The 23,843-nt window shown below is 41.3% G+C and overlaps 1 protein-coding gene across 2 annotated transcripts; it reads left to right on the top strand.

The window, feature by feature from the left end:
• Nucleotides 1–247: 247 nt before the first annotated feature.
• On the top strand, nt 248–20,234 carry LOC111864679 (S-adenosyl-L-methionine-dependent tRNA 4-demethylwyosine synthase TYW1). Of its 2 annotated transcripts, XM_023852103.2 has the most exons (12): nt 248–618; nt 3,451–4,007; nt 7,130–7,231; nt 9,864–10,058; nt 11,457–11,654; nt 12,641–12,901; nt 14,251–14,479; nt 15,052–15,229; nt 15,882–16,128; nt 16,945–17,112; nt 19,179–19,283; nt 20,003–20,234. In XM_023852103.2, the coding sequence occupies exons 1-12, from the start codon at nt 576–578 to the stop codon at nt 20,120–20,122; spliced, it is 2,403 nt and encodes an 800-aa protein (XP_023707871.1). In that variant the 5' UTR covers nt 248–575; the 3' UTR covers nt 20,123–20,234. The 2 variants fall into 2 exon arrangements, with proteins under 2 accessions (XP_023707871.1, XP_033607419.1); XM_033751528.1 differs by lacking the exon at nt 248–618 and having other exon boundaries at nt 3,337–4,007.
• Nucleotides 20,235–23,843: the final 3,609 nt, after the last annotated feature.

Genomic DNA, 23,843 nt, shown 5'->3' with positions numbered 1-23,843 from the left:
TTTCCATATTATGCACCACGATAACCGCAAGTAATTATGGGTATTCAAATTGGTTTGTTTAGGCTCTCTGATTGGTCGAGACCTGCGTGTAGTTACTGCAGACATTCGTAGAGGCAGTAGTTACCGTGTTGCCCTTTCCCCTATTCAAGATTCCACCCCCTGCTCGGGATTGAGGGATATACAATTGCGTTGCAGGGATTTTTACGTTTTCACTATTTGGCAGCATGATTGGCAGGAGGCATGACTGGATTGTACTTTGGCACGTAGACCAAGTAGGGTCAGATTGGAGATAAAAAAGGAGAGAAGTAGAATTCCGTCTGATTAAGTCTGATACCGGTCTGATACAAGGAATAGAAGCACGTGCTTGTATAGAGTTGCGGCTGGTAGGAGTATGGCATGTATTATGCAAAATAATAATGGTGATTTATTGACAGTTTTTGTCGTTTCCATCTAAATTCAAGTGCAAAGCGAAGTTGTGTTAGAATAACGTTAAATAAGTTTCTCCCATAAGGAGTGTGTATAAAATGAATATAAATTAGTATGACTAAATATAAAGAAGCTATAATGTTTGGTTAATGCTTGGCATTGAAACAAGGTGGTTTTCGTTTGAAGTTACAGGTATGATAATTTTGAATTTCATGAACCTTGAGTAAATGTTTAAGGTCTCGTATCCATTATTTGAATGGAATCCCCGAAGGGAAATCCATTGGGAGATCTCGGCGTAGATAAGGGATAATATTAAAATTGACCATAAAGAATCAGCCATGTGATAACACTGTATGGACATGGTAATGATTTTTGGTTTCAATAAAACGTTTATTACTTCTTGACCAACTAATTCTAATTTAGCAACCATATCCTTCTCGAGAAGAATTCTTCACCTCGTGGTTACTTTAATATATCAAAATGAACAGTGTTATGTGTGGAACAGAATGACTGACTTATGCAAGTAATTTTGCCGCGCAAGGCAATTATTTTTTTTTCATTGTGTAATGTTGTTGTATTATGTCATATTGTTAGAAATAAAGTATGTTCTTTGACTTAAAATAGCTACATTCACGTAATTAGTATATGCATAAGGTGCGACATTCTGTGTTTTGAATTCAGCTTTATTTTATTTGATATCACTCTAAACTTTAGATGTACTGGGAAAGTTTCCATGCAGGACACTTAAAGTTTCTTTTGTGTTGGTTAGTGAAATACATTTGAATAAGACATATTAGGAGCCCTGGATAAAAATTCGGAGAGGTATGCCTTTTTTTTTAATAAAGTAAGACTACTGTGGGTTAACTATATGCATTTATATGACTTGTTAAGAGCATGTATATACACACACACACACACACACACACTGAAGTGCCAGAAGTCATGGGATAGGTACCTAGTATCGTGTAGGGCCCCCTGTAGCCCAGCAAAGTGCAGCAACTCGATGTGGCATCGATTCCACAAGTGGACAGACCTCTGGAGAGATGTTGAGCCATGCCTTCTGGATAGCTGCCTACAGCTCCCTGGTATTTGTAGGCGCAGGATTGTGGGTGCGAATGGACCTCTCCACCACGTCCCATAAATGCTCGATTGGGTTCATGTCAGGTGAATGTGGTGGCCACACCATTTGTCGGAACTCTCCAGAATGCTCCTCGAAGCAGGTCTGGACAACTCCGGCCTGATGACACAGTGCATTGGCCTGCTTGAATATCCCATCATTGTGGGGTACATGAAGTCCATGAAGGGCTGCAAATGGTCACCAAGCAGTGTACCATAGCCATCAACAGTCAATGACGTGTTAGGTGGACAAGTGGATCCAGCTCGTGCCATGTGAACACACCCCACACCAGTATGGAACCACCACCAGCATGCACAGTGGCTTGTTGACAGCTGGGGTCCATGGCCTCATGGGGTCTGCGTCACACCCGAAGCCTACCATCCGCCCAAAACAATTGCTACTGTGACTCATCAGACCACGCCACATGTTGCCAATCCTCCAGGGTCCAATTAGTGATGACACAAGCCCAGGTGAGGGGCTGTCTGGTGTTGTGGTGTTAACAGAGGCACTCTGGTCAGTCTTCTGCTCTCATATCCCATGGAAGCTAAAGAACGCTGTACTGACCTGCTGGATATGCGTCTGGTACCTCCTGCATTGAATGTGGATGTGATTTCAGCCAGTGTTGCTTGTCTGTTACCATGGAATTTCTAGCTAGATGCCGCTGGTCATGATCATTAAGCACCCATGGTCAGCTACTGTGCTGTCCACAGTGGGTGGAAATGCCTTCCACAAGGTATTCCCGGTACACATGTGACACCGTGGATTGAGGAATGTTGAATGACCATTGGAAATGGAATGTCCCATCCTCCTGGCACCCACTATCATGCCCTGTTCAAACTCCGATAATTCACGTCAGCTTGCCATGAGCAGACTGGCCAGTGTTCAACCTGACTCATGAGAGGACACCTCACAACTGATACTGCTCTGGGCATTCCCAAGCTGTCAAGGGACGATGGCGCCACTTAAAAATAAATTTACATACAGCTATCCCATGACTTTTGGCACTTGAGTGTTATTTGTAGGCCATGCATATCCTTATTTTGTGTTGAAGGGTTTCTGTGGCATGTATTGCTGCACAAAGGAAAATGTGCACTGGGTCCTGGGCCTAACTAATCAACTCACTCCAAAAGAATAGAGAGCCCTTCTTGAGAAGCTGCAAGTTAACTCATTCATCTGGTCGAGAAACTGCCACCTTTCTGAAACCAAAGTGTTTATTACTGTGTAACAGGAGTTCACTTTCCAAAACCCAGTGATGAATTTCATAATTGTTTTCACAGTGAATACTTGTTGCCCTCCCATGCTGGGTCTGGTTTAAATATGTAAGCATAAAACAGCCATTGGCCAAAGAGAGATCAATTTTGCGGATGTTGCCCATTGTCCTGATTGTGAAAGAAGTTGGTGTTATGGATAATGTCCAGAAAATTTATCACCATGTTGATACATGATGACCATGAACTTTTTGACATATTTGTGTTCAGTTTTGTATGATAACTGTTTTAAATGCTGGGATGAAGAGGTTCTAATTCAGGAATGAAAATTGTAGGAGGGTCCAGTTCATTTGTACTGTAAAGTGTCTTAACTGAATGAGTTGGCTCAAGCTGTAACACATCTGATTTGTATTCAGGAGATGGTCAGTTTGAATCTCCCCTGATGTTCGACTGTCTTGAGAGGTAGTTTATGGTTTTTCTTGGCCCCTCTGGCCACAACCACTACTTCAAAACCCTTTCCAATGTATTGTCCAATTGTGCCATGATCTGTTAGTGATATTGATCTTAACATCATGATCATAAAGGGCTTCCTTGCATAAGGTTGCTTACATGTGTAACATACTCTCAGAGATGTTTAGATGGACAGTTTAGAGACAAACTGTAGTTGGCTTGGAGTTAATAAATGTATTTATTTTGCAGAAGCAGCAACACTGTGCATCAGTCACTGCCCTAACATGTTTACCGTGTTAGGCATTCCGTTAATTGGGACCCTTTTCCTGCCTACTCTGTTGGGTGTCATAACCTTTTACATTATTTGGTCCCTTTCCACCAGAAGGAAGGATTCAAGCTGCACTGGTGGACTGAGTTCAGCAGCAAGAGAACCAAGCGATCCCATGCTTGCTGTGAATGATCTCACTTCGAAGCCAGAAACGAAAGTGTTTGGTAACAGAGCAGTTTCATCCCCAAATCTTCAGTCTGAAGATAATTCATGTACTGAAAGCGATGTATATAGTGTGACGCAAATAAAGGTGCAATATGCTTCAAATTCAAGGAGAAAAGTGTTCAGGAGTAAAGCAGGAGACCAGTGCTCACAGACTGTACAAGTCGTAAGTGACCTTACAAAGAAGAATACAAGAAAGAAGCGTTGTAAAGGTAAACCTGGATGTTGTTCAAAGAAGAATGGTGCAAGTACCATTTTAGAAGGAACCATTGAAACTGTGAAAGTGTTTTTTGGTACACAGACAGGAAAATCTAAGGTAAAGTGTAACATAGCTTTTGGGAGTAGTTGCATCTCTTTCTCATTTTTGTGTGTGACCCTCTAAAGTATAGTGGTAACTATATGTACCATCAACTTTAACGTTAAGAGACTCTGCATTTTGCCCACAGAGTGAATTTATATTTTTTTGCGTGTTTATCACAACAAACATTAACCAGTTGGACTTTGTTTTCTTGGAGACCCAGTGTTTCCTGTAAGGTTTGAACTGCATATTTACATCTAATGTGTGGACCATATACTGTTATCACCCTTGGACCAGTCAATATTGATGACAAATTAGAGAATTATTAAATAGCAATGTTGCAGCTGTGTTGCCATATTTCTGCAACTGGCTTATGACAATATAGGATGAGCTGTAATGTACTAGACATATATTTCAGTCAGGTGTCTTGTGTCCCAAAGGCACCAGATCAAGATCTCAACCTTAAGGCCTAGCGCACACATGCAGTTTTTAGTTGGCCGATGGCTGTACACGATCGTGGAGGCCCAACGACTGTCGAGGGACGTGCGCACACATAAAATTTTGAGTTATCCAAAACTACGCCAATGAGCAGTTGGTCATTCGCAGCATGGATGTGTACGATACAGCAGTAGTATGTGCATTATTAAGATAAGGAAAGAAGGAAGCGGGAATATTGGGTTCACCCTATTTATAGCGAACGTCTGTTAAAAGGAAAATTTTACACATTGTACCATGAACTGAGACAATACCCATCAAAATTTTTCAATTATTGCAGAATGAGTGTTGATAGTTTTGATGAATTGTTGCTTCTTCTGAAACCTCATACTTTTACAAGAATACAAGATGGAGATTGTAGTTTAATATTTCTAGAATTATTATTGCAAACACAGAAAAAGTAAAAAGGTAAAGTAAAGGTATTCCTGTGACGGGCAGTGGAGGCCCATAGGATTGTGAGATGTTGAGCTTCCCACATTTACCAGACAACCGGCTTATAAATGGCGGAAAGGTCAGCCCTAGATGCTGGCCGCCCTTTACCGCCGAAAACATTCCAAGGGTATTCCTGGTACTCATTTCTGTTAGAGGCTGAGTCGACCACAGTGCCATAGTGAGGCTGGAAGGATTGCGTAAATTGAAAGAAATCCAGTGACCTCATTGGGATTCGATCCTGCTACCTTCCGGCATGTAGCATAGTGCCTCAACCAACTACACTACCGCATGCCCCATTGCAAACACAAAGCATACAAAAATAGTATTTTTTTCTTACATAACATTAAGGGTATGATCACTTTTATGTAAGTTATTAGACTCATTATACTTCAGTAAGAATTGTCAACGAAATGAAAATGGATCATGCTAAAACTACTGTATATGCAGACCATTCCAGTTTTCAATCGAAGCAGTTCACACCTCTTCCCACAACTTTTTCTTATGATTAGTATCAGAATATTCTTTACGTAATTTTAAATAAAGAGCTGGCTGCTTCTCCACTTCTACTGTAAGCTTTTCAGTGCTTTGATCCCACATGTTGCAACTAGCTTGAGCGTGAAGACAGGCAGGAAAATACATAACTTGTTGACTGAGGGTCAAATCATGCACAATTTCAAGTTGCATGTGTGCGCAGTCCCATAACAGCTAATGTACACCGGAGTTATCAACAACAGTTGGGTCGGCGGGCAGTTGAGGGAGAACCCAACTGCTCACCGACTGTTGGAACAACTATCGTGATGTGTGTGCACTCCCATTAAACACAATGTTTCTCGGCGATGTGCCCAATTATCGGCCAACTAAAAGTTGCGTGTGTGCGCTAGGTGTAGCTGAGGTTTTTTGTGGTTTCAGTAAGTCCCTCAAGACAAGTCCAGCTAACACAATACCTGGATTTAGGCCAGGACCACTTAATCTAGTGTCTGCTGCAATTTGTCCCACCGTAGGAGCACCCTTATGTAAGCCATAAATACTAGTAAATAAATTCTGTCTCAGTTTAGTCAGGGTCGTAATATATGGCAAAGGGAAAGTTGTCTCCATGCATTGCTAACAGCACTAGATGACGTCCAGTGGCCACCTTAACGCCCTGGCTGCTTCACCCATTTTGGAATAGTGCCCAGTACCCGGCAGATACGAGGCTGGCTGATCTGAATGCTGTGAGGAAGAGACGACGTCCAGTGGCCACCTTAACGCCCTGGCTGCTTCACCCATTTTGGAATAGTGCCCAGTACCCGGCAGATACGAGGCTGGCTGATCTGAATGCTGTGAGGAAGAGACGACGTCCAGTGGCCACCTTAACGCCCTGGCTGCTTCACCCATTTTGGAATAGTGCCCAGTACCCGGCAGATACGAGGCTGGCTGATCTGAATGCTGTGAGGAAGAGACGAATCTCTTGCCCCTACTGGAAATTGAAATCCAGTTATTCAGCCGTTAGTGAATTATTGTACTAGCTGAGGTATCCGAATCCCCATAAGGTAATGGTAGAAGTAAAAAGTACAGGTGTGGAGGCCCATAGGGTTGTGAGATGTTGAGGTTCCCACGTTTTCTAGACAATCGGCTCACAGATGGCAGCAAGGTTGTCAGCCCTATGTGCCAGCCGCCCTTTAACCCGAAGAATATACCTGGTACTCATTTCTGTTAGAGACTGAGTTGACCCCAGGGACATAGTGCAGCTGGAAGGATTAGGTCAATTGAAAATAATCCAACGACCTCATTGGGACTTGAACCCGCGACCTTCCAGTTTGTATCATAGTGCCTCAACCAAAGGTAATGGTTGCTATACAAAATTTGAAAGTTTGTGTACATGTTCATTAAATGATGGTGTGAGGCACTAAACTTCACTGACAAGCGGTGTTCGCTTAGTCGGTACAGTTTGTGGACTAAAATCATGGAGAGTGAGGTAGAGGTATGTGAGAATGATTGAGGCCTGTTTGGTACGCATTTGTTCTGTCTGATATATTGAGCATGTGTCAAATATAAATGTTCAGCATGCAGATATTTTCTGTCTTCAATAGATGACAGTTTTGTTATTAAGAGTGTTCATTGCCGGAATAAAAAACTTTTTTTAAATCTGTTACATTCAGAGTTCAGTACTTTAATTCAATAAGTGGGGGTGTAGGGTATGGAGAGATTTGTAGAATGTATATGCAATGTTGCAGATATTCAGCACAGTACTGGCAGAAGGCTGCGAGCAGAGGGGACTGAGCTCGGAACTGGTTGATCTGGCGAGTGCTGATCCCGAGGAGAGGCTGCTAGAAGAGGTATGTTACTTGGCATGTGACTTGTATAGATGTAACTCCTTTGTTTCCTACTGCAGACCTAGCAGAAAACACTGAAAGATGTTAAAATGTGATGAATTAAAATATTAATAAAATTCTTAATATTTAAAATCTTAAACTGCTAAGGTTCTGTCTTCATGCCCCTTCTGTCAACAGGTGATTGGGTAGATTGCTGTCCTTGGAGTTCTGGGCAGTGTTTTTTTCCTTCTTTATATGGTTGCTTAAGAGTCTGTGTTTGTTGTTGAGCTGCTTTTCCTTTTGTTGATTGTTGAGGCATCATATATATAAATATACTTTTGAGTCACACTGGACAGTGTAGTCAAATCATTCTGTAGCCCCAATAATGAATTTGGATGAGATTCATGATTTTCTGCAGTATACAAAGTGGTTCAAATATGACCGGGACTGACTTTTTTTTAAAAACCATAATTGCCAAACACTTACTTGCACACGTCAGTCTTCAACGTACTCCCCTCTGGAGTCAACATATTTTTTCCAACGTTCTGGAAGCATCCTGATGCCCTTTTCAAAAAAGGCTTGCTGTTGGCGGGGTATCCACTCCCGAACAGTCTGAACGATGGCATCGTCCACAAACTGCATGCCTTGCAAGTCTGATTTGAGCCTTCCAAACAGGTAGAAATCACTTGGGGCCAAATTGGGACTGTACAGCAGATATCTCAGAAGGTTCCATTTCAGTTTCCAGAGGGTTTCCATTGTTGTTTTGGCCATATGGGGGCGTGCATGGTCTTGAAGGAAGGCTACCCGCTTTCCACCTGTCTTCCACTTGGATCGGATCTTTTCCTTCATGTCTGTTGCCAGGAGGTCTGAGTAATAAGCTGCATTGACTGTTCTGGCATCTGTCAGAAAGTCTACATGGTTAACCCCCTGCCAGTCCCAGAAGAACGTTGCCATCACTTTTCCTGCCGAACAGCTCCTCCGCGTTCTCTTGGGTTTGGGAGAACTGGTATGTTGCCACTTGCATGATGACTGCTGGGACTCGGGAATGAAGTAGTGCACCTACGTTTCATCGGTGGTCACTACAGACTTCAAAAAATGCATCACCTTCGTCTTCAAACTGCTGTAGGAGACGACTGGCAGCTTGTATGCGCGCCATTTTGTTCACGTTTGTCAAAGTGCGTGGTACCCACCGTGCATTGACCTTGCGATAGTGCAGGTGGTATTTCACGATTTCTTTGACACTACCAACACTGAAGGACAGCATTGCTCCAAGTTCCTTGATAGTGATGTGCCTATTTTCACGAATGAGCGCGTCTGCACGATCAATGATTATCTCGGTGACGGATGTTCGCGGCTGACGATCATGCGGTTCATTCTCCACATGCTCTCTGCCCTCTCTGAAGCACCTATGCCACTCAAACACATGGGTCTGTGAGAGAGACACTTCCCCATACTGTTGTTGGAGTCTGTGGTGAATTTCAGCGGACGGGACGTTTTCTCCAACGAGGAATTTGATTACAATGCGTTGTTCTACGCTCGACGGTACCTTCTGTTTGCTCATCACTCTAGCAACTCCGAGACAGGACTGAACAGGTTCTAACCAGAACAGGAGGGAGGGTGGAGGTTGTGGCTTCACTCTCTCAAGGTCGCACAGCTGCTGTACAGTGCGGCTTGTTTACACACAAATGAGTACTGGTCATATTTGAACCACCTTGTATTTTAATGTGCCCTGCTGTCATTATTGTTAGCAAGCTGCTGAATTCTATTCTTCCAGGTAAATAAATGAGGCCTGGATGGAAGCAGGTAGGCAACAAGTATTTAACATTGCATTAGGAATCTCCTAACAACTTTTGAGATTAAGGTCTTCTGAGATGTGAAGTGGGTACAGTTTGAGAGGAAGTTGCCACCTCCATCTTCAAGGTTGAAGTGAATGGTGTTACATGTGGCCTTGTGATATAGGAATGGTGACATAGTTCAGCAAGGGGACAGATTATGGCCAACAAGGGTGGAGACAGACCTATCTGAACCAATAGGCTTAGTGAACAAGAAACTGTAGGAAAATTTTGAGAAAACAGCCCCTTTTTGGCTGCTGTGGACAGGAAGGGTAGGAAGGTAGCTGTTTTTTAAGGGATAGCACAAGAGAGGGTTCGCTGCATTGTCTCTGCAGCCTGCTCAGGCAGATGGCCTTGGTCCTTGGCAGTATTCATGTTTGGGTGGAGCTGGAACTGCTGATATTTAAAAGCTTTTATGAGTTGGGTTTGTTTTCCAGAGAAGAATACTGTGTAGAGAGTAGTCTTTTGGGATATGGCGCTATATAGGTATTGTGTTAACTGACGTTTCGGAGGAACGTATCGCCTCCATCTTCAGGGTAGAAGAAAAAAGAAGAAAATACATAAGCAAAGAACCGGTGTGAGCAGGTGCAGATAGCTCACATCAGTTCTTCCCTTGTGTATTTTCTTCTTTTTTCTTTTACCCTGAAGATGGGGCGATACGTTCCTCCAAAACGCTGATTAACACAATACCTACATGGCGCCACATCCCAGGAGACTGCTCTCTTCATGGTCACCACCATGAAAACCTCAAATCTTACAAGAATATTATGGTTTAAGAAACACAGTTGCTGCAGGTCTGAAGTTAATATTGTGTGCATTTTCAGACATCTGGAAACAGTCTCTGTGTATTCATTTTACCAACATACACAGAAGGAAAACCACCTGAAAGTGCTGCTTGGTTTTACAAATGGCTTCAGGAAGCTTCCAATGACTTCAGAGTTGAAAAGGAATTGCTTAAAGGCATGAAATTTGCTGTATTTGGATTGGGCAACTCGCAGTATAAAGCTCATTTCAATGAGGTAAGCCAGTTCCTTTATTGCTACAGACTGTACATTGTGGCCAAGTATGCAGTAGCCCTGCTTTGTATTCAGGAAGTCTCAACTTCCGAACTTGGCCCCATCAGCCACATTTTTTTATGTCTTTCTGGTTTCCCCAAGAAAGTGCCAGGATAATACTTAAAATTGGGTCACAACCATTTCTTTCCATATCCTTTCTAATTCACTAATTGTCATACCATTCATTGCCATATGGTCTGAGCTACTGATAGTGTCAAAAAATAAGCTAAGATTAAATAAACACAGGATTTCTGGGGTTTTGGACTTTTTCCATCGTCCTACTCAATGTCGTGTACTCTATTACCTAAAATTCTGGATGATGGAAAAAGTCCAAAGCCCGAGTAATTCTGCGTGTCATCCACCATCGTCAGAACCCTTTAGAATCTAATTAAATAGCCATAGGGAAGATAGAGATTGGCCTGAAACTTCTAAACTAGAGTAAAATTATAGTAATTTTTATATATTTGTGGTTTATTTAATGACCCTTCCTGTACCTGAGACTGGATAGTGTCAAATGACAGGATGTTTGTTGAATGGTTTGGAAAGGATGTGGAAGGAGGTGGTCTTGGCCTGATTTAGGTGATATGCTGACATTTGCCTGGGGGAACTGAAGAAAACAATGGAAGACCAGTTGGTTTCACATCTAAGATCTGGACCAGATACCTCCTGAATTCTTGCCAGGAGTGTTACTGTTTGAGCTGGCTTACATGGTTCAAAAGTATAAAATTCTCAAGATTCATGCCCCTGAGGCGTAATTTAACTGTCATGAACTGTAATTAACATTTATTATCAAATACGTAGAGATTATAAATTCTCTGGGGTTGTGAGGTTAGTGGCTAGGTTTTGACCTGAGAGTAACGGCATACATGGCTGCGCCATAGCTCAAGTGGTTAGTCTCTGGCTTCTCACCACGGCAGCCCAGGTTTGGTCCTAGTTCTGGTCAAGTGGGATTTGTGGTGGACAAAGTGGCGCTGGGGTGGCTTTTGTCCGAGTACTTCAGTTTCCCCTGTCATTCTTCATTCCACCAAATTCTCCATCATCATCATCACCTGGGACAGGTACAATAGGCGAGTCATTGGCTGCTGTGCCGAGTGGACCCAATTGGACTCCAATCCCACTAAGCGAATTAACAGCATACATATTGAAAAGGTGCAGTGCTTGACGAGGTGTGCCACACAGGCTTAAAGACATGGGTAGAGTGTACTTGCATTGCAGTTTCCAAGTAACTCCCTGTGCTGAAGGTGCAGATATTTTTGATCCCAGTTACCAGAGAATCTTGACAACCGTGGGACTGGTTTAATTGTTCTGTAGATGACTACATGCTGCCACTGTTCTTGACTGTGTACTCTGTAATGGATGTAGGTTGGGAAACAAGTAGATGGGTGGCTGCAAGAACTGCATGCTGCTCGTTTGATAAAGCTTGGTATAGGTGATGAAGACACAGTTGCCAGCAAACATGGAAGCATTGAAGCTGACTTTCAAAATTGGAATAGCCAGCTGTGGGCACGAGTGGACAAGTTGAGGGCTGCCTGCCAGTGTGATGCAACTGAACAAGATCAGGTATGTTTATTTTAATTTGTATCACCCAACAATACTCTGAGGTTTGTGGCTGAATTTTAACGGGAGGATAGTAGTTCGTTACTGGTGAACAGGATTTTACATCTCATGGTAGTACGTGGCTGGAGACTGAATTTTAAGGGGTGTAACTGTCTGTCACCCAGAAATAGGGGATATTAAATCCTCCCAACACTGCAGAGTTGGTGGCCATATTTTAATTTGCAGATAATTGTATAATTGAGAAATGGGGACTGCACACGTGCCATTGCAACAATGCAACACATGGCCAGCAATCGTTGACATGCTTCTCAAACCTAATTTTTTCAGTTGCTGTAGTATATAACCCACACATTTGTGCCATGATTGTTCCTTAAGTTAAATGTGACTGAATTGGCTATAGAAAACAAGACTATGGATGAAAAACATAATAATTAATTATGGTAAGTAGGGTCGTTCTGGTACAATGTACGAGGTTTGACAATAAATTTTGCTAACTTGCTACCTTGTGTTTGCCATGGCAGCAGTGGACAAGAACCTCAGAATGGTTTGATGATGTTGGCATATCAGCATTTTACAGCTGTTGTTGATGTTTGGCAGTCTCTTTCTGAGTGGCATCTATTATTGTCTGAGTGTGTTTTGGTATGCAGTGAGAATGTCGGAGCTTGAATTGGAGGACTGTCTGTGAAGCAGTTTTTAGCTAGTAAACAAATTACTGTGCTGGAAAACCCTACCTGTTCACCAGATCTAGCCCCAGTAACCTTTTTCTGTACCTGAAGACGGGAAATATTATAAGGAAGGCATTTTGATGACATTGATAACATCATGAGCAATATGATGGCAGCTCTGAAGGCCATTCCACAAAGCCAGTTCCAAAATTGTTTTGAAGGGTGGACTAGATTCTGGCATTGGTGCATAGCTTCCTGAGGGGAGTACTTTCTACTGCGATGAGTTCGTGAACTTTATTGTCAGATTATGTATGCATTTTTCAGGCAGAATCGTCGTGTGATTCGAGTAGCGAAGGTTGCTATTCTGATGGCGATAGTTCAGAACAAGATTCACGTGGAAATGGAGTCTTGGATTTGGAGGAACTGGGCAGTTTCTCAAATTCTTTGCTGGCAGCTCGAGAGAGAAAATTTGAAGATAATTCACCGAGAGAAATGGTGACTGCACTGCTGAAAGAGAGTCTGACCAAGCAAGGGTACCGAATTGTTGGTACACATTCTGGTGTCAAGCTCTGCCGTTGGACCAAGGTATTGTCAACATCTTCTACTGTTGATTACATTGTTGTGTAGACAGAAACATAACCCAGCAGAGAGAGGGGTGGGGTGTTGTTTCGGCTGCAAGAGCAGTGCATGATGAGTCAGCCGAGGCATTGGGTGTAATGAATAGACCTAAATCTGTGTTAGGCAGGTAGTTCCTAAAATACAGGGTTTGGCTGAATGTATTAGACATTTTATGAATGAAATAACAGTACTTGAAAAGAGTTGATGTTACAGTCATTGGTTGATTTATTCTTTCTGTCTCTTTCTGTATTTCAGCATCCCGTTGCAATTGTTCAAATTAGTGTCCATTGTTTATCTTCATCAAAATTGCAACACTTTCACATTCTACACTTCAACACTACATGTTTCGGCCTCAAATGGCCATCTTCAGGTGTTTTTATGTTAAGATATTTTACTAAAACTGTGTTAAAAGCTGCTACACTGTTTTAATTTGTGTTACAGTCACATGCTATAGTCTTCTTACGTAAAACGATATAAAATCCTTTAAAATTTTTGTTGCATATTATTTCACCTCACCTGGGGTGTCGTCATTTCCATAAATGTAACAAGGTGTTTTTCTCAGCAGCTTGCACCTCACGTTCGTGGTCTACTTTCAGTTTTTGACTGCCATATGCCCCCGGTTTGTGTGTGCTTCCTCCACAGTGTGTGATGTTGTCTTTACTTGCTGTTGTAGACCCCCCATTATTTTTAGAGCATGTTTTCTGTGGCTTCTCATGCACTGCAGATACTGTTGTTCCAAACTTCTGATTCCAGTTTAAAATGATTTTACCCACTGTAAGGTTGTCATTCCTGCTGCTGTTGAAGTGGTGCCTCAATATGGATTGTATGATTATGGCAGAATGTATGATTCTTATGTTTTCATGACTTTTCCCAAGTCATATGTAGAATTTATTGCAAAAGAATATGCCCATTCTTGTCAGTACCTTACAGTGCATCACAAGAAAATCATGTTTATATTTGTATGGTTAGAAATTTACAGACACAGTTTGCTTAGTGAATTGCCCCCAGGTTGCTCGTTATAGTGAATGATGCAATTGTTAAATTGCCTTTGTTTTGCCTGTGTTCATAAAAAATGTGAGTTATTGCCGAATTGAAGATTTCAATCTCGTGGGAACTTTTTGTTTGCTGTCTGAATATGGAGGTGGTGGCCTCCAAGATGTTTGCTTCTGATGGACTACGCAGTGTTATACTGTGAGAACCTCAACTGTTGCTGAAGTGTCTGTAAGTATGCACTTGCCCCGAGGGCATGCTGCTTACAGAACTTGTTTGCACCTTTATGAACTGCTGTGATACTACAGTCTGGTTCATGATTGCAGTCCATGCTCCGAGGCCGTGGAGGCTGCTACAAACACAGTTTCTATGGTATAGAAAGTCATCGCTGCATGGAAACGACACCAAGCCTGGCATGTGCTAATAAGTGTGTGTTTTGTTGGCGGCATCATACAAATCCTGTGGGCACAGAATGGCGCTGGAAGATGGATCCCCCTGAGCAGATAATGACGGAAGCTCTAGAGAACCATTATAATATGATCAGACAGTTCAGAGGTGAGCTATCACATATTGTATTGATGTAGCTGTCACCACTGTGTGGGTGCACAGTCTTTGAGAAACCAGTAATTGTGCAGCTGGTCAGGAGAGTGCAGCAGTTTGTGGAATTTGAAGATTCATTACCATGTTCACAAGAGACCACCATTGGCCCTGTTTGGGAACCAGGGGAATCCAGTTAGCACCCTCTCATCCCATTTCAGACCCATTTTGATATTATCCTGCAACCTATACCTAAGATGTTGAGAAGATAAATGAAATTACTTTGTCATTATAATATGCTTGTGATATATTTTATTGAAGTACACTGTAAGGAGTTTTGCGGTTTTAGTGAATTTGTCAGTATTAAAAGTTGGTTGATTTTGTCTCATGGATTCTTTTTGTCTGCACATCCTCCAAATTTTATGTGAGTCGATGAATGAAAAGTTTCCAGTCTCTTCTGCTTTTACACAACCCTCTATTTTTGATTTATTATCAGTGCTGTTTTCCAGTACCTTGCTGAACCATCTTGTTCTGGGTCATCCCATAGGTCTCTTTCCTTTAAATTGTTTCGTGTTGGAACTTAATTTCAGGTGTACCTGGAGTTCTGCCAGAGCGATTTGCAGAAGGGATGGACGTAAAACACTGTGCATTATCATTGGTTGGTGAACCAATTATGTACCCAGAGATCGGTAGTTTTGTACGGCTCCTCCATGAACGTGGAATTTCAACATTTCTGGTCACAAATGCTCAGTTCCCAGAAGCCCTGAGGTATTCATGCAATTGATATGATTTAACCTAGAAAAGTGTACAGTATCACATAAATTGTCGGATGTTGGTACAGTAAGGTTTTATTTAATATTCTTCAGTGTAAGGTTTTCCTCAATTCAGTTTTTAAATTCACCGCTTGTAGAGAAACCTTAAATGCAGGTTTCGCTATAGAAGGATTGAAATAATATCACTAAAGTAAACACATTGGCCTTGCATGCTCACCATGTGCGGAACACATTACTGTATTTATCTGAATTATATTTTTAGGTAATCTTAAATTTGAGTTTGAAATATGTCAGTATTTTTAGACAATTTAAGCTTTTAAATGGATTATTGGTCTTATGATGAATTCTATGACATTTGCATCAGATCTTGAGAGAGATGTCTGCCGAGGTCAAGGTCATGAACCATGTACTGTGATGAATTAGCCTGAAGTACCACCGAATCTGAACTGAAAGTTGTGATTTGAGGGGAGCAGTTATTGCAATGAGGGTGATATTTGCGATTGCGAAGACACTAATAGAACTGCTTTTATGTGCAGACATTTTCCTTAGCACAGGAGTCATGTCCCATTCAAGTATATAAAGTTACCCACTTTTCATCACCACTGCATGTGTCATGTTAGGAAATTGAAATACAATTTTGTTTGCAGAGATTTGAGTCCAGTAACACAGCTGTATGTGAGTGTGGATGCCAGTACCAAATCCAGTCTCCGTAAGATTGACCGTCCTTTATTTAAAGACTTCTGGGAGAGATTTATAGACAGTCTGAAAGCCCTTTCTGAAAAGGGTCAGCGGACAGTTTATAGACTCACACTAGTGAAGTCGTGGAATGCAGATGAAATCGCAGATTATGCCAAATTAGTTGCCATTGGCAAACCAGATTTCATTGAAGTAAAGGTTAGTGTATGAGTGAGTTCAGCTGTTTGTTGTTACACAGTTCTGCCCTTGAGCTGTTAGAACAGTTATGGTTTATAAACTAATAATAGTCTCACTTGTGGTCATCTGAAGACTAGATTCAAAATCGCGAGCAGCCTAGCATCTTAGTTGTTCCTGTTTTGATGTGTAATATGACCATCTACTGAGAAGGTCATTGCAGTGATGCTATAACCTTTTTTTTTTTTTGGGAGGTGTTTAGTTTGAATATCAGTCATGTTGTCAGCTATCCTTACAAAGGTTCTGTTGTGGTTTTCCTCATGTCTCTGGGCGAATGCTAGGACTGTACCTTGCTTAGAGCCCATGCCCACTTGCAAATCCTTTTCAGTTCATCGGCCACTGTGCCATATACCACTCTATAGGTAAAGGTACTGAAAGCATTGTAAAATGTTCCACTGTAAAAATATATATAAGAAGGAAACTTCATACAAAATTTTATCCAATATTCTTCTCTCAAGGTTAATTCCATACACAGATGAAATTATTGGGGATCATCAGTGTGGGTTTCGATGTAACAGATCAACTACAGATCAGATCTTTTGCATTCGTCAGATATTGGAGAAAAAATGGGAGTATGATGAGACAGTACATCAGCTATTCATAGACTTCAAGAAAGCCTATGATTCAGTTAGGAGGAAAGTATTGTACAACATTCTGATAGAGTTAGGAGAAGTTTTTGAAGAACTTTGCAGGAAACTTCAACATGAAATTAGAAAAGTCAGTTGCTGGAATTTTGTATCAGAGTGATGAACGTTACCTTTAATACATTATGTTTTTCAGGGTGTCACTTATTGTGGGACTTCCAAAGCTAGTAACTTAACAATGGAGAATGTACCTTGGCATGGAGAAGTTTTATCATTTGTGAAGAAACTGGGAGGTCTGTTACCAGATTATGATATTGCTTCAGAACACGAACATTCCAATTGTGTTCTGTTAGCTCATCAGAAGGTAAATTCACTGTTCTGACCCTTGTTTTTATTTTGAAAGCTAGATGACATTAAATTAGCATTTAAAAAAATGTGTGGTTTAATTGTATTGAAAACAGTTTTTCTATGTGTTCTCTTGACTGTAGTGTCAGTGTAGAAACCACTGAAATATCATTCAAGAGTGATGTAAGATCTTTAACAAGAATCTTCTCTGGTTTGCCTGCCCACCTGTAACTACTCAAGAACCACTGAATGAATTTGCACAGAAGTTTATGCTGTGGAGTTACTAAACTTTGGCGCTACTTATAATTTTAGTTACAGTCAGGCAGGGATAGCAGACCTCTATGTTTTTCTGAGTACCTTGGAGTATAACTTGAATATATCTTGGTAAATATTTATTGGAGTGAAAAACGTTTTGAGCAGAAGAAGCTATGTAGAAGATTAAAACACAGTGAAGGATGCTGTCTTCTGGAATATGGCAGTGGATCCTGGTAAAAGTTAATGACATTTCAGAAGAATGGACTTGCCTCCATCATTAGGGTTAAACAAGCAAGCGACCAGTGAGATGCAGGCAGCAAGCCTGAAGATGGATGCAGTATATACCTCCAGAAGTTAGTAAATTTCTACCAGACTGCATGGCGTCGCATCTCAGAAGATAGTAGGGCTCATAATCACTGTCACGAGGCTGTTCAATCCAACTTAAATCACATATTTTGTGTATTTTCAGACAGAGCTTTTTTTTTGGCAGTGGTCTTCCCGAAAGTAAAGAGTGTTTGATGATTAAAAAGAAAATAACTTAATAAAATTAAGAAACTTTATATACATCATTGCTACAGACCTTAAATCATTTTTCTACATAATCCCTGTGAAGATTTGGTGACCTGGCACTAGAAATCTGCTGCCAGTCCATTGAACCATTCTTTAACCGTCTCTTCACTCCTTAATTTCTGCCCAAAAACTGCTTCAGGTGTGTGAACAAGTGAAAAGCACTAGGATGCAGATCTGAACTGTAGGGAGAATAGGAAAACACGTCCCAGGCAAGTGCTATGTGCGAATGGTTTTTGCTTTCTGGATGATGTACATATATTTAAAATTAAATTATAACAAATGTCCCAGAATTCTTAACTTTATGCGTTCAATTACTTAACATGTTAATTCTTAAGGATTCAGGTTCTCAGTTCAGCAAGTTGGTAAGTATTGTGGTGCATTCTGTTCCTTGTTCTGGTAGGAATTTCTAGTCTGCATGAGATGGAGGCACTGAGTAGCGTAGTTGGTTGAGGCACTATGCTACAAGCTGGAAGGTTGCGGGTTCAAGTCCCGATGAGGTCATTGGATTTTTTTCAGTTGACTTAATCCTTCCAGCTGCACTATGGCCCTGGGGTTGACTCAGCCTCTAACAGAAATGAGTACCAGGAATTAATTAAATAATTTTCCTGGGGAGTAAAGCACGGCCGGTGTGTAAGGCTGACAACCTTACCACCATCTTTGAGCTGATTGTCTAGATAATTTGGGACCCTCATCGTCTATACCACCATCTTTGAGCTGATTCTCTAGATAATTTGGGACCCTCATCGTCTATGGGCCTTCATGCCCTGTTAACTGGGGTAGCTTTACTTTATGACACAAAGATTCGTTGGTGTTATGGCTGCATTTATTTGTGTGCAGACCTTGGTCATATGAGAGAGAGGGTTCTGCATTACTTGAGAATTGCAAATAACTGTTATGAAGAGTTCTTTGAGAAGCTGATAGTTAATTAGCAAGTGAAGAACTTCCCTACCATGTATCAAATGTGAAGATCTATTACTCTGTTCTCACAAGCTGTCAGCTTGTCCCAGTCCTGAGCCAGGTGAATCCACTCCACACCATTCTTCAAGGTGTCTGGGTCTCCATTCTGACATTTTAACTGAACTGTTGCACTTGTTATGTGTGTCTCCCATTTGTGCTATGTGTCTGACCTATCATAATGTATTTGTAATTACAATGTCGAGGTTATATTTGTAAATTGAATTTTATTCCAGGATAATGTACATGACTGAAAATCTACAGTAGGAAAGTTGGCTGTGATGAGTGGTTTTGCATTTGTTTCAGTTCAAAGTTAACGGAGAATGGTGGACCTGGATTAACTATGATAAATTCCATGAACTAATGAGGCAGTACTATTTGACTGATGGAGCATCCACTTTTACAGCAGAGGTAAGCAGAATTCTCTCGGTTCATGTAACAGTTGTTTGTTATATGCCTAGTTCCTCCAGGTTTGGTCCACATAGGTGTGGTGTGCAGAACCCCACCCATGTGGTTGGTGCTGTTACCCCAGTGACAAGGTGGTCATTGAGGGTACAGCTTAACTTAGGCTCTGAACCATAGGAGGCTGGTATGTTTCACATTTCCACAGTTTTTCATTATAGAGGTAAAGGTTTCAGTCTGTGAGCACAGAAACTTGACACACACACACACACACACACACACACACACTGACTGGAGATCACATGTGGAACCCTCTGAATAAGAATTCGGTGTTTTATCCCGCAACCAGCAGATCCTCTACATATTGATCTGTAGAATGCATAGGCACAAGGAATCGATGAAGCATTACATCGTAATGAATTATGTGAGAAATATGACCTTTCAAACAAGTTCTGATTTGGATGTTGGAGCGATGTGTTAACAACTGGTGAAGATAGTAATGTATATGCAAGGCATGCTGGAATATTTTTTTACTAGAAAAGGAGTTAGGTGTGAAGTGTGTTCTTTCCCAGCCTGACATTAATATCGCAGATAGTCTGTGTTCTATTCCTATAACTTCAGCACCTGAAGTGTTACAAGGTGCTAATGCCTCCTAACTTTTTAGTGGTCACATGGAGGAGTAGAACCGCACTGCAAGTATTTGAACTCTTTTTTGTTTGTTCTTGCAGGATTATATGTGTAAGACTCCTTCATGGGCTGTGTTTGGGGCCTTAGAGAGAGGATTTGATCCAGCAGAGAAACGTTGGCATCGCAAGACATTGCCAAAAAAGGATATATCTGGCTGCTGATCTGTATTGAGTGTAGTGATAACAAAATGCCATGTATAAACCATAATTTAAAATACAGACTGCTTTTATTATTAATTTAATTAAAATTTCTAATTTATGATCTTACACAGTATCATCATTATTCTGTTATTTAACCTTAAAATGCTGCCGTCGGGTAGTGACATTAATTAATCTCAGATGAATTAGAAGTGAGGAATTTGTTGATTGCTTAAGTATGTGAGTGGTAGTTTGGCCTTGTACAAACCACCTAGAGCTTACAGACTTGATTTTCAGCAAAAACTTCTTGTGCATAAGATATGGATAAATTCTATGAGTTAACAATCATCACTCAGTTTTTATGATGTATACCTCAAGTGCATCACATTTGTTCATTTTGTATTTATATGTGTAATTTCAGGATTCCTATGTAAAGAGACTGCAGATCTATTCAAAGAAAGAGTACCAGGTGACATTTTGGTCATGGGAAGAATGAACATTACTAGTGGGAGTTCACCCAACCTACACTGCATACTTGCTTGTTGCTAGCATGAATAAAAAATTGAGAACCTGTAGGTGTAACAAAGTTCATTGATGACTGGTGGGAGTGGGGACATGTAGAAGGTTGGGATGGTAGTCTGTTTTCGCTGTTTCCCGGAGCCGATGGTAGTGTTTTATTCTTTGCTGAGGAATTCAGTTTTTCTTGCAGACTGGTGGCAGAAGTGATTTTCCATGATTTAATATTTTTGCTTCCAGCTTGAAATTTATTGAATGTGTCAAGACTTTTCAGTCTTTCTTCTCCCTTCATTAGAATTTTGCTGTAGTTTTAGGTGAAGAAATACAGTTGAGGTCAGGTTCTTGAAGAAATTTGCTGTTGCAGAACTGTTTTGTGATGTTACTTTGACATACCAAAGAAACTGATTAGTGGTTTTGTTCTGAAGCTTCTGGTTTAATTTCCAGTAGAGTTAGCATTGATGTGGTTCGGAGAATTCAGTATCAGTGCCTGTAGGCATTACTATTATCCAAGTACTGGCATGGTTATATATATATATATATGAGATTTGAGATTATCTGTGTAGTGAAACTTTACATTGTGTTCTGGGTTATGACATGACCTAGTTTGATATGTGGTTACCTTATGTTCGTGACGAACATGTTGCTGTCATCTTCAGGGTAGAAATAAGTAAAGCTGGGATGCTTATATGTTATATAAGGAGGCTTGGGAATTGGGGAGTGGTTTCATGGACCAGAGCCAGGGATATGAAAGAGGACCTTGAGCACTGTCTGGGTGAGTGCTAACCGGGAGCAGTTTGCCTAGTCCTTCTGCTATCTGCACCCCAGTTTCTTCATTTTATATACGAGTATTGTGGCATGTTTACTGAAATCAGAATTGTGAAGCCAGCACAGACAGATGTTGCTAGGGTACGGATCCTTAAACACGCCTGTTACTAGGGTATGGCTCAGTGGCTATCACATGTTAGCCCAAATAAACAACAATAGAATAGGTGTTGCTATTAGAAGCTGGTAGCTGAGGCTCGGGACACCTCCAGTATGCAGAGGAAGGGGATCGTTCATCATTGGAAACCACTACCAAGCAACGGCAGTGAAGATATGACTGTAGACAGTAGTGCATATGTAACATGAACTGTAAAGTGTAGTCATGCACTGTGTCAGTGTTTGCAAGAAATTGAATCATCAATCTTAAACCCATCTATTGTCACTTATCATGTGACAGCTGGTGTCAGAAGTAGGATAACTGGATTAGAAAAGCTCAGATGAACTGAATAATTTGGCTGAACACATTGGATCTTTATATTGCCATGCTGTGAACACAGAACAAATGCTGGAAAGCCTGCTGGCTGAAATAAGAACCAAACCAAGACAGATGCAAATCTAAAGGAAATGAAAGGTGGCCAAGAAGAGTTTAAAGCCAAGCTGCACTCAAATCAGAAGAAATTAAGGCCAGCAAAGAAGAGTTCATCCTAGAAATGAAGGTGTGCTGTAAAGAGATAAAGGCCTGCCAGAAACCAGGGAGAACTGAAATTAAGACTGGTCTGGAAAAAGTGAAGGCCAGGAGTTTGGAGGTGAATCCAGAAGAAATAGCGGGTTTAGTGGACCGTTAGGAATTTCCTAGTGAAGAGGCTGCAGTGGTGACAGTCAGAGCTCTGAAGGACCAGTCTGAGGACTGCCCGTAAGGTACCATGGATTATTGACCTGCTGTGCTGCTCTGCACTGCACAAGGAATATTGCTGTAGAGAACCTTGCAGTGGGATCAGAGGACAAAGCAAGAGACGGTAGCTGCACCTGGAAAGCAAAGGGATATTCTGTGAGGCTCTCACACAAAAGCATTGAACTGGAGGTTGTGAAGCAAACAGTTGGGTTTTCCATTGGGCTGTGGAAAGTAAGTGGCTGGAGATTGTGGAGGAGCACTGGCCACTACCAGATCCTCTATCCCTAAAATGGGAGGAACAACCCACCATCGATCATGTGGCAAATTTAGCGGACCATAAACATGACATCCACAGTTATTCCTGTCAGTACCTGCAAGTGGCCAATGATCAGGTGAAAACTCAGTACGACTGCTTGACCAACTCTGTGAACTACCAGAAGGGCGATAGTGTGGCTGTATCGCCCAACCCACATGAAGGGGAGGTCACCCAAGCTCCAGTCCTCATGGTGGGGCCCCACACGAGGTAATCATCTGAACCAATGATGTGGCATATAGGATTCAGTGGAGCCCTAGAAAAAAAGATGATGGTGGTACACCTGGACCAGCTCACACCTTATCAGAGAACCTCTTGAGATGAGCAGCCTTAAGAAGGGGGCAGTTGGGGAGTAATATTTTATCCACATCCTGCTTTGCTATTTTACCCTGAAGATGGAGGCAGCATGTTAACTTCAAAATGTCCCTAGCTGTACATGAGTGAATGACGTCATAACACAGAGGACTGAAATCTACATGAAGATTGTAGAGTGTAGCATGATAAGTGAGCTTTACTGTCTGCTTGCATGTCTGTTTGTCTTTCAGTTAAGATGATAATCTTCCATTTATTTGTTTTTTTAACCAGTGCAGCATGTTGCAGTGTATTAACCCTTTGACGTGGTCATTTAAATTCTGCGGCCGCGGCTCCTGCGGTAATATATTCAGCCGGCCATTTAAATTTTGCTCAAAAATTATTTATTCATCATTGTTCTTAAATTCTATGAGATAGGAACATGAAACTTTCACTAAAATGATCTTAAAAGGTGGTTTTATAACCTTACCTTATAATATGAACCCCCTTTATATCTTCAATGGAAGCAGGTTGTTTAGTATTTGAGCAGTGAATGGTACGCTTTGAAGGATGAAACTTTCACTAAAATGATCTTAAAAGATGGTTTTATAACCTTGCCTTATAATATGAGCACCCGGTATCTCGGCTATGTAAGCAGGTGACGCCTTGAAGCATTAGTCTAAACACAGCGCTGGCTCAAATCACCAAACCAATACTGCGTATCTTTACTTTTGCTTTCTTTTTTCTAACCACACTTCTGTGCGGCCCTGCCTTCTTCCCCGTGGGGGGAATACAAGTGGAAATGTCCCTCCGTGAGTCGTATATTTTGACAGATTAGCTGCAGTAAATTCAACCTTTGTGTTATCATAAGAAGGGTTTGGTGCTTCTGCGTTTCAGATTCCAACCTTTTCGGCTCCCCAGATGTCGTAGGGGTGACCACAGAATTCATGAATTTATTATAAGAACTGGCT

Source organism: Cryptotermes secundus, unplaced genomic scaffold (genome assembly GCF_002891405.2).
Source record: "Cryptotermes secundus unplaced genomic scaffold, Csec_1.0 scaffold418, whole genome shotgun sequence".
Lineage (NCBI taxonomy): Eukaryota > Metazoa > Arthropoda > Insecta > Blattodea > Kalotermitidae > Cryptotermes > Cryptotermes secundus.
This window is presented reverse-complemented; position numbering and strand designations above follow the sequence as displayed.

Bases quoted from the DNA above. Each gene is read 5' to 3' on its own strand.
- LOC111864679 (XM_033751528.1), top strand. From the start codon at position 3,390: ATGGACAGTTTAGAGACAAACTGTAGTTGGCTTGGAGTTAATAAATGT. The intron at 16,129-16,944 runs GTTAGTGTATGA...TATGTTTTTCAG, and splicing joins CAGATTTCATTGAAGTAAAG to GGTGTCACTTATTGTGGGAC. The intron at 19,284-20,002 runs GTAAGCAGAATT...TTGTTCTTGCAG, and splicing joins CATCCACTTTTACAGCAGAG to GATTATATGTGTAAGACTCC.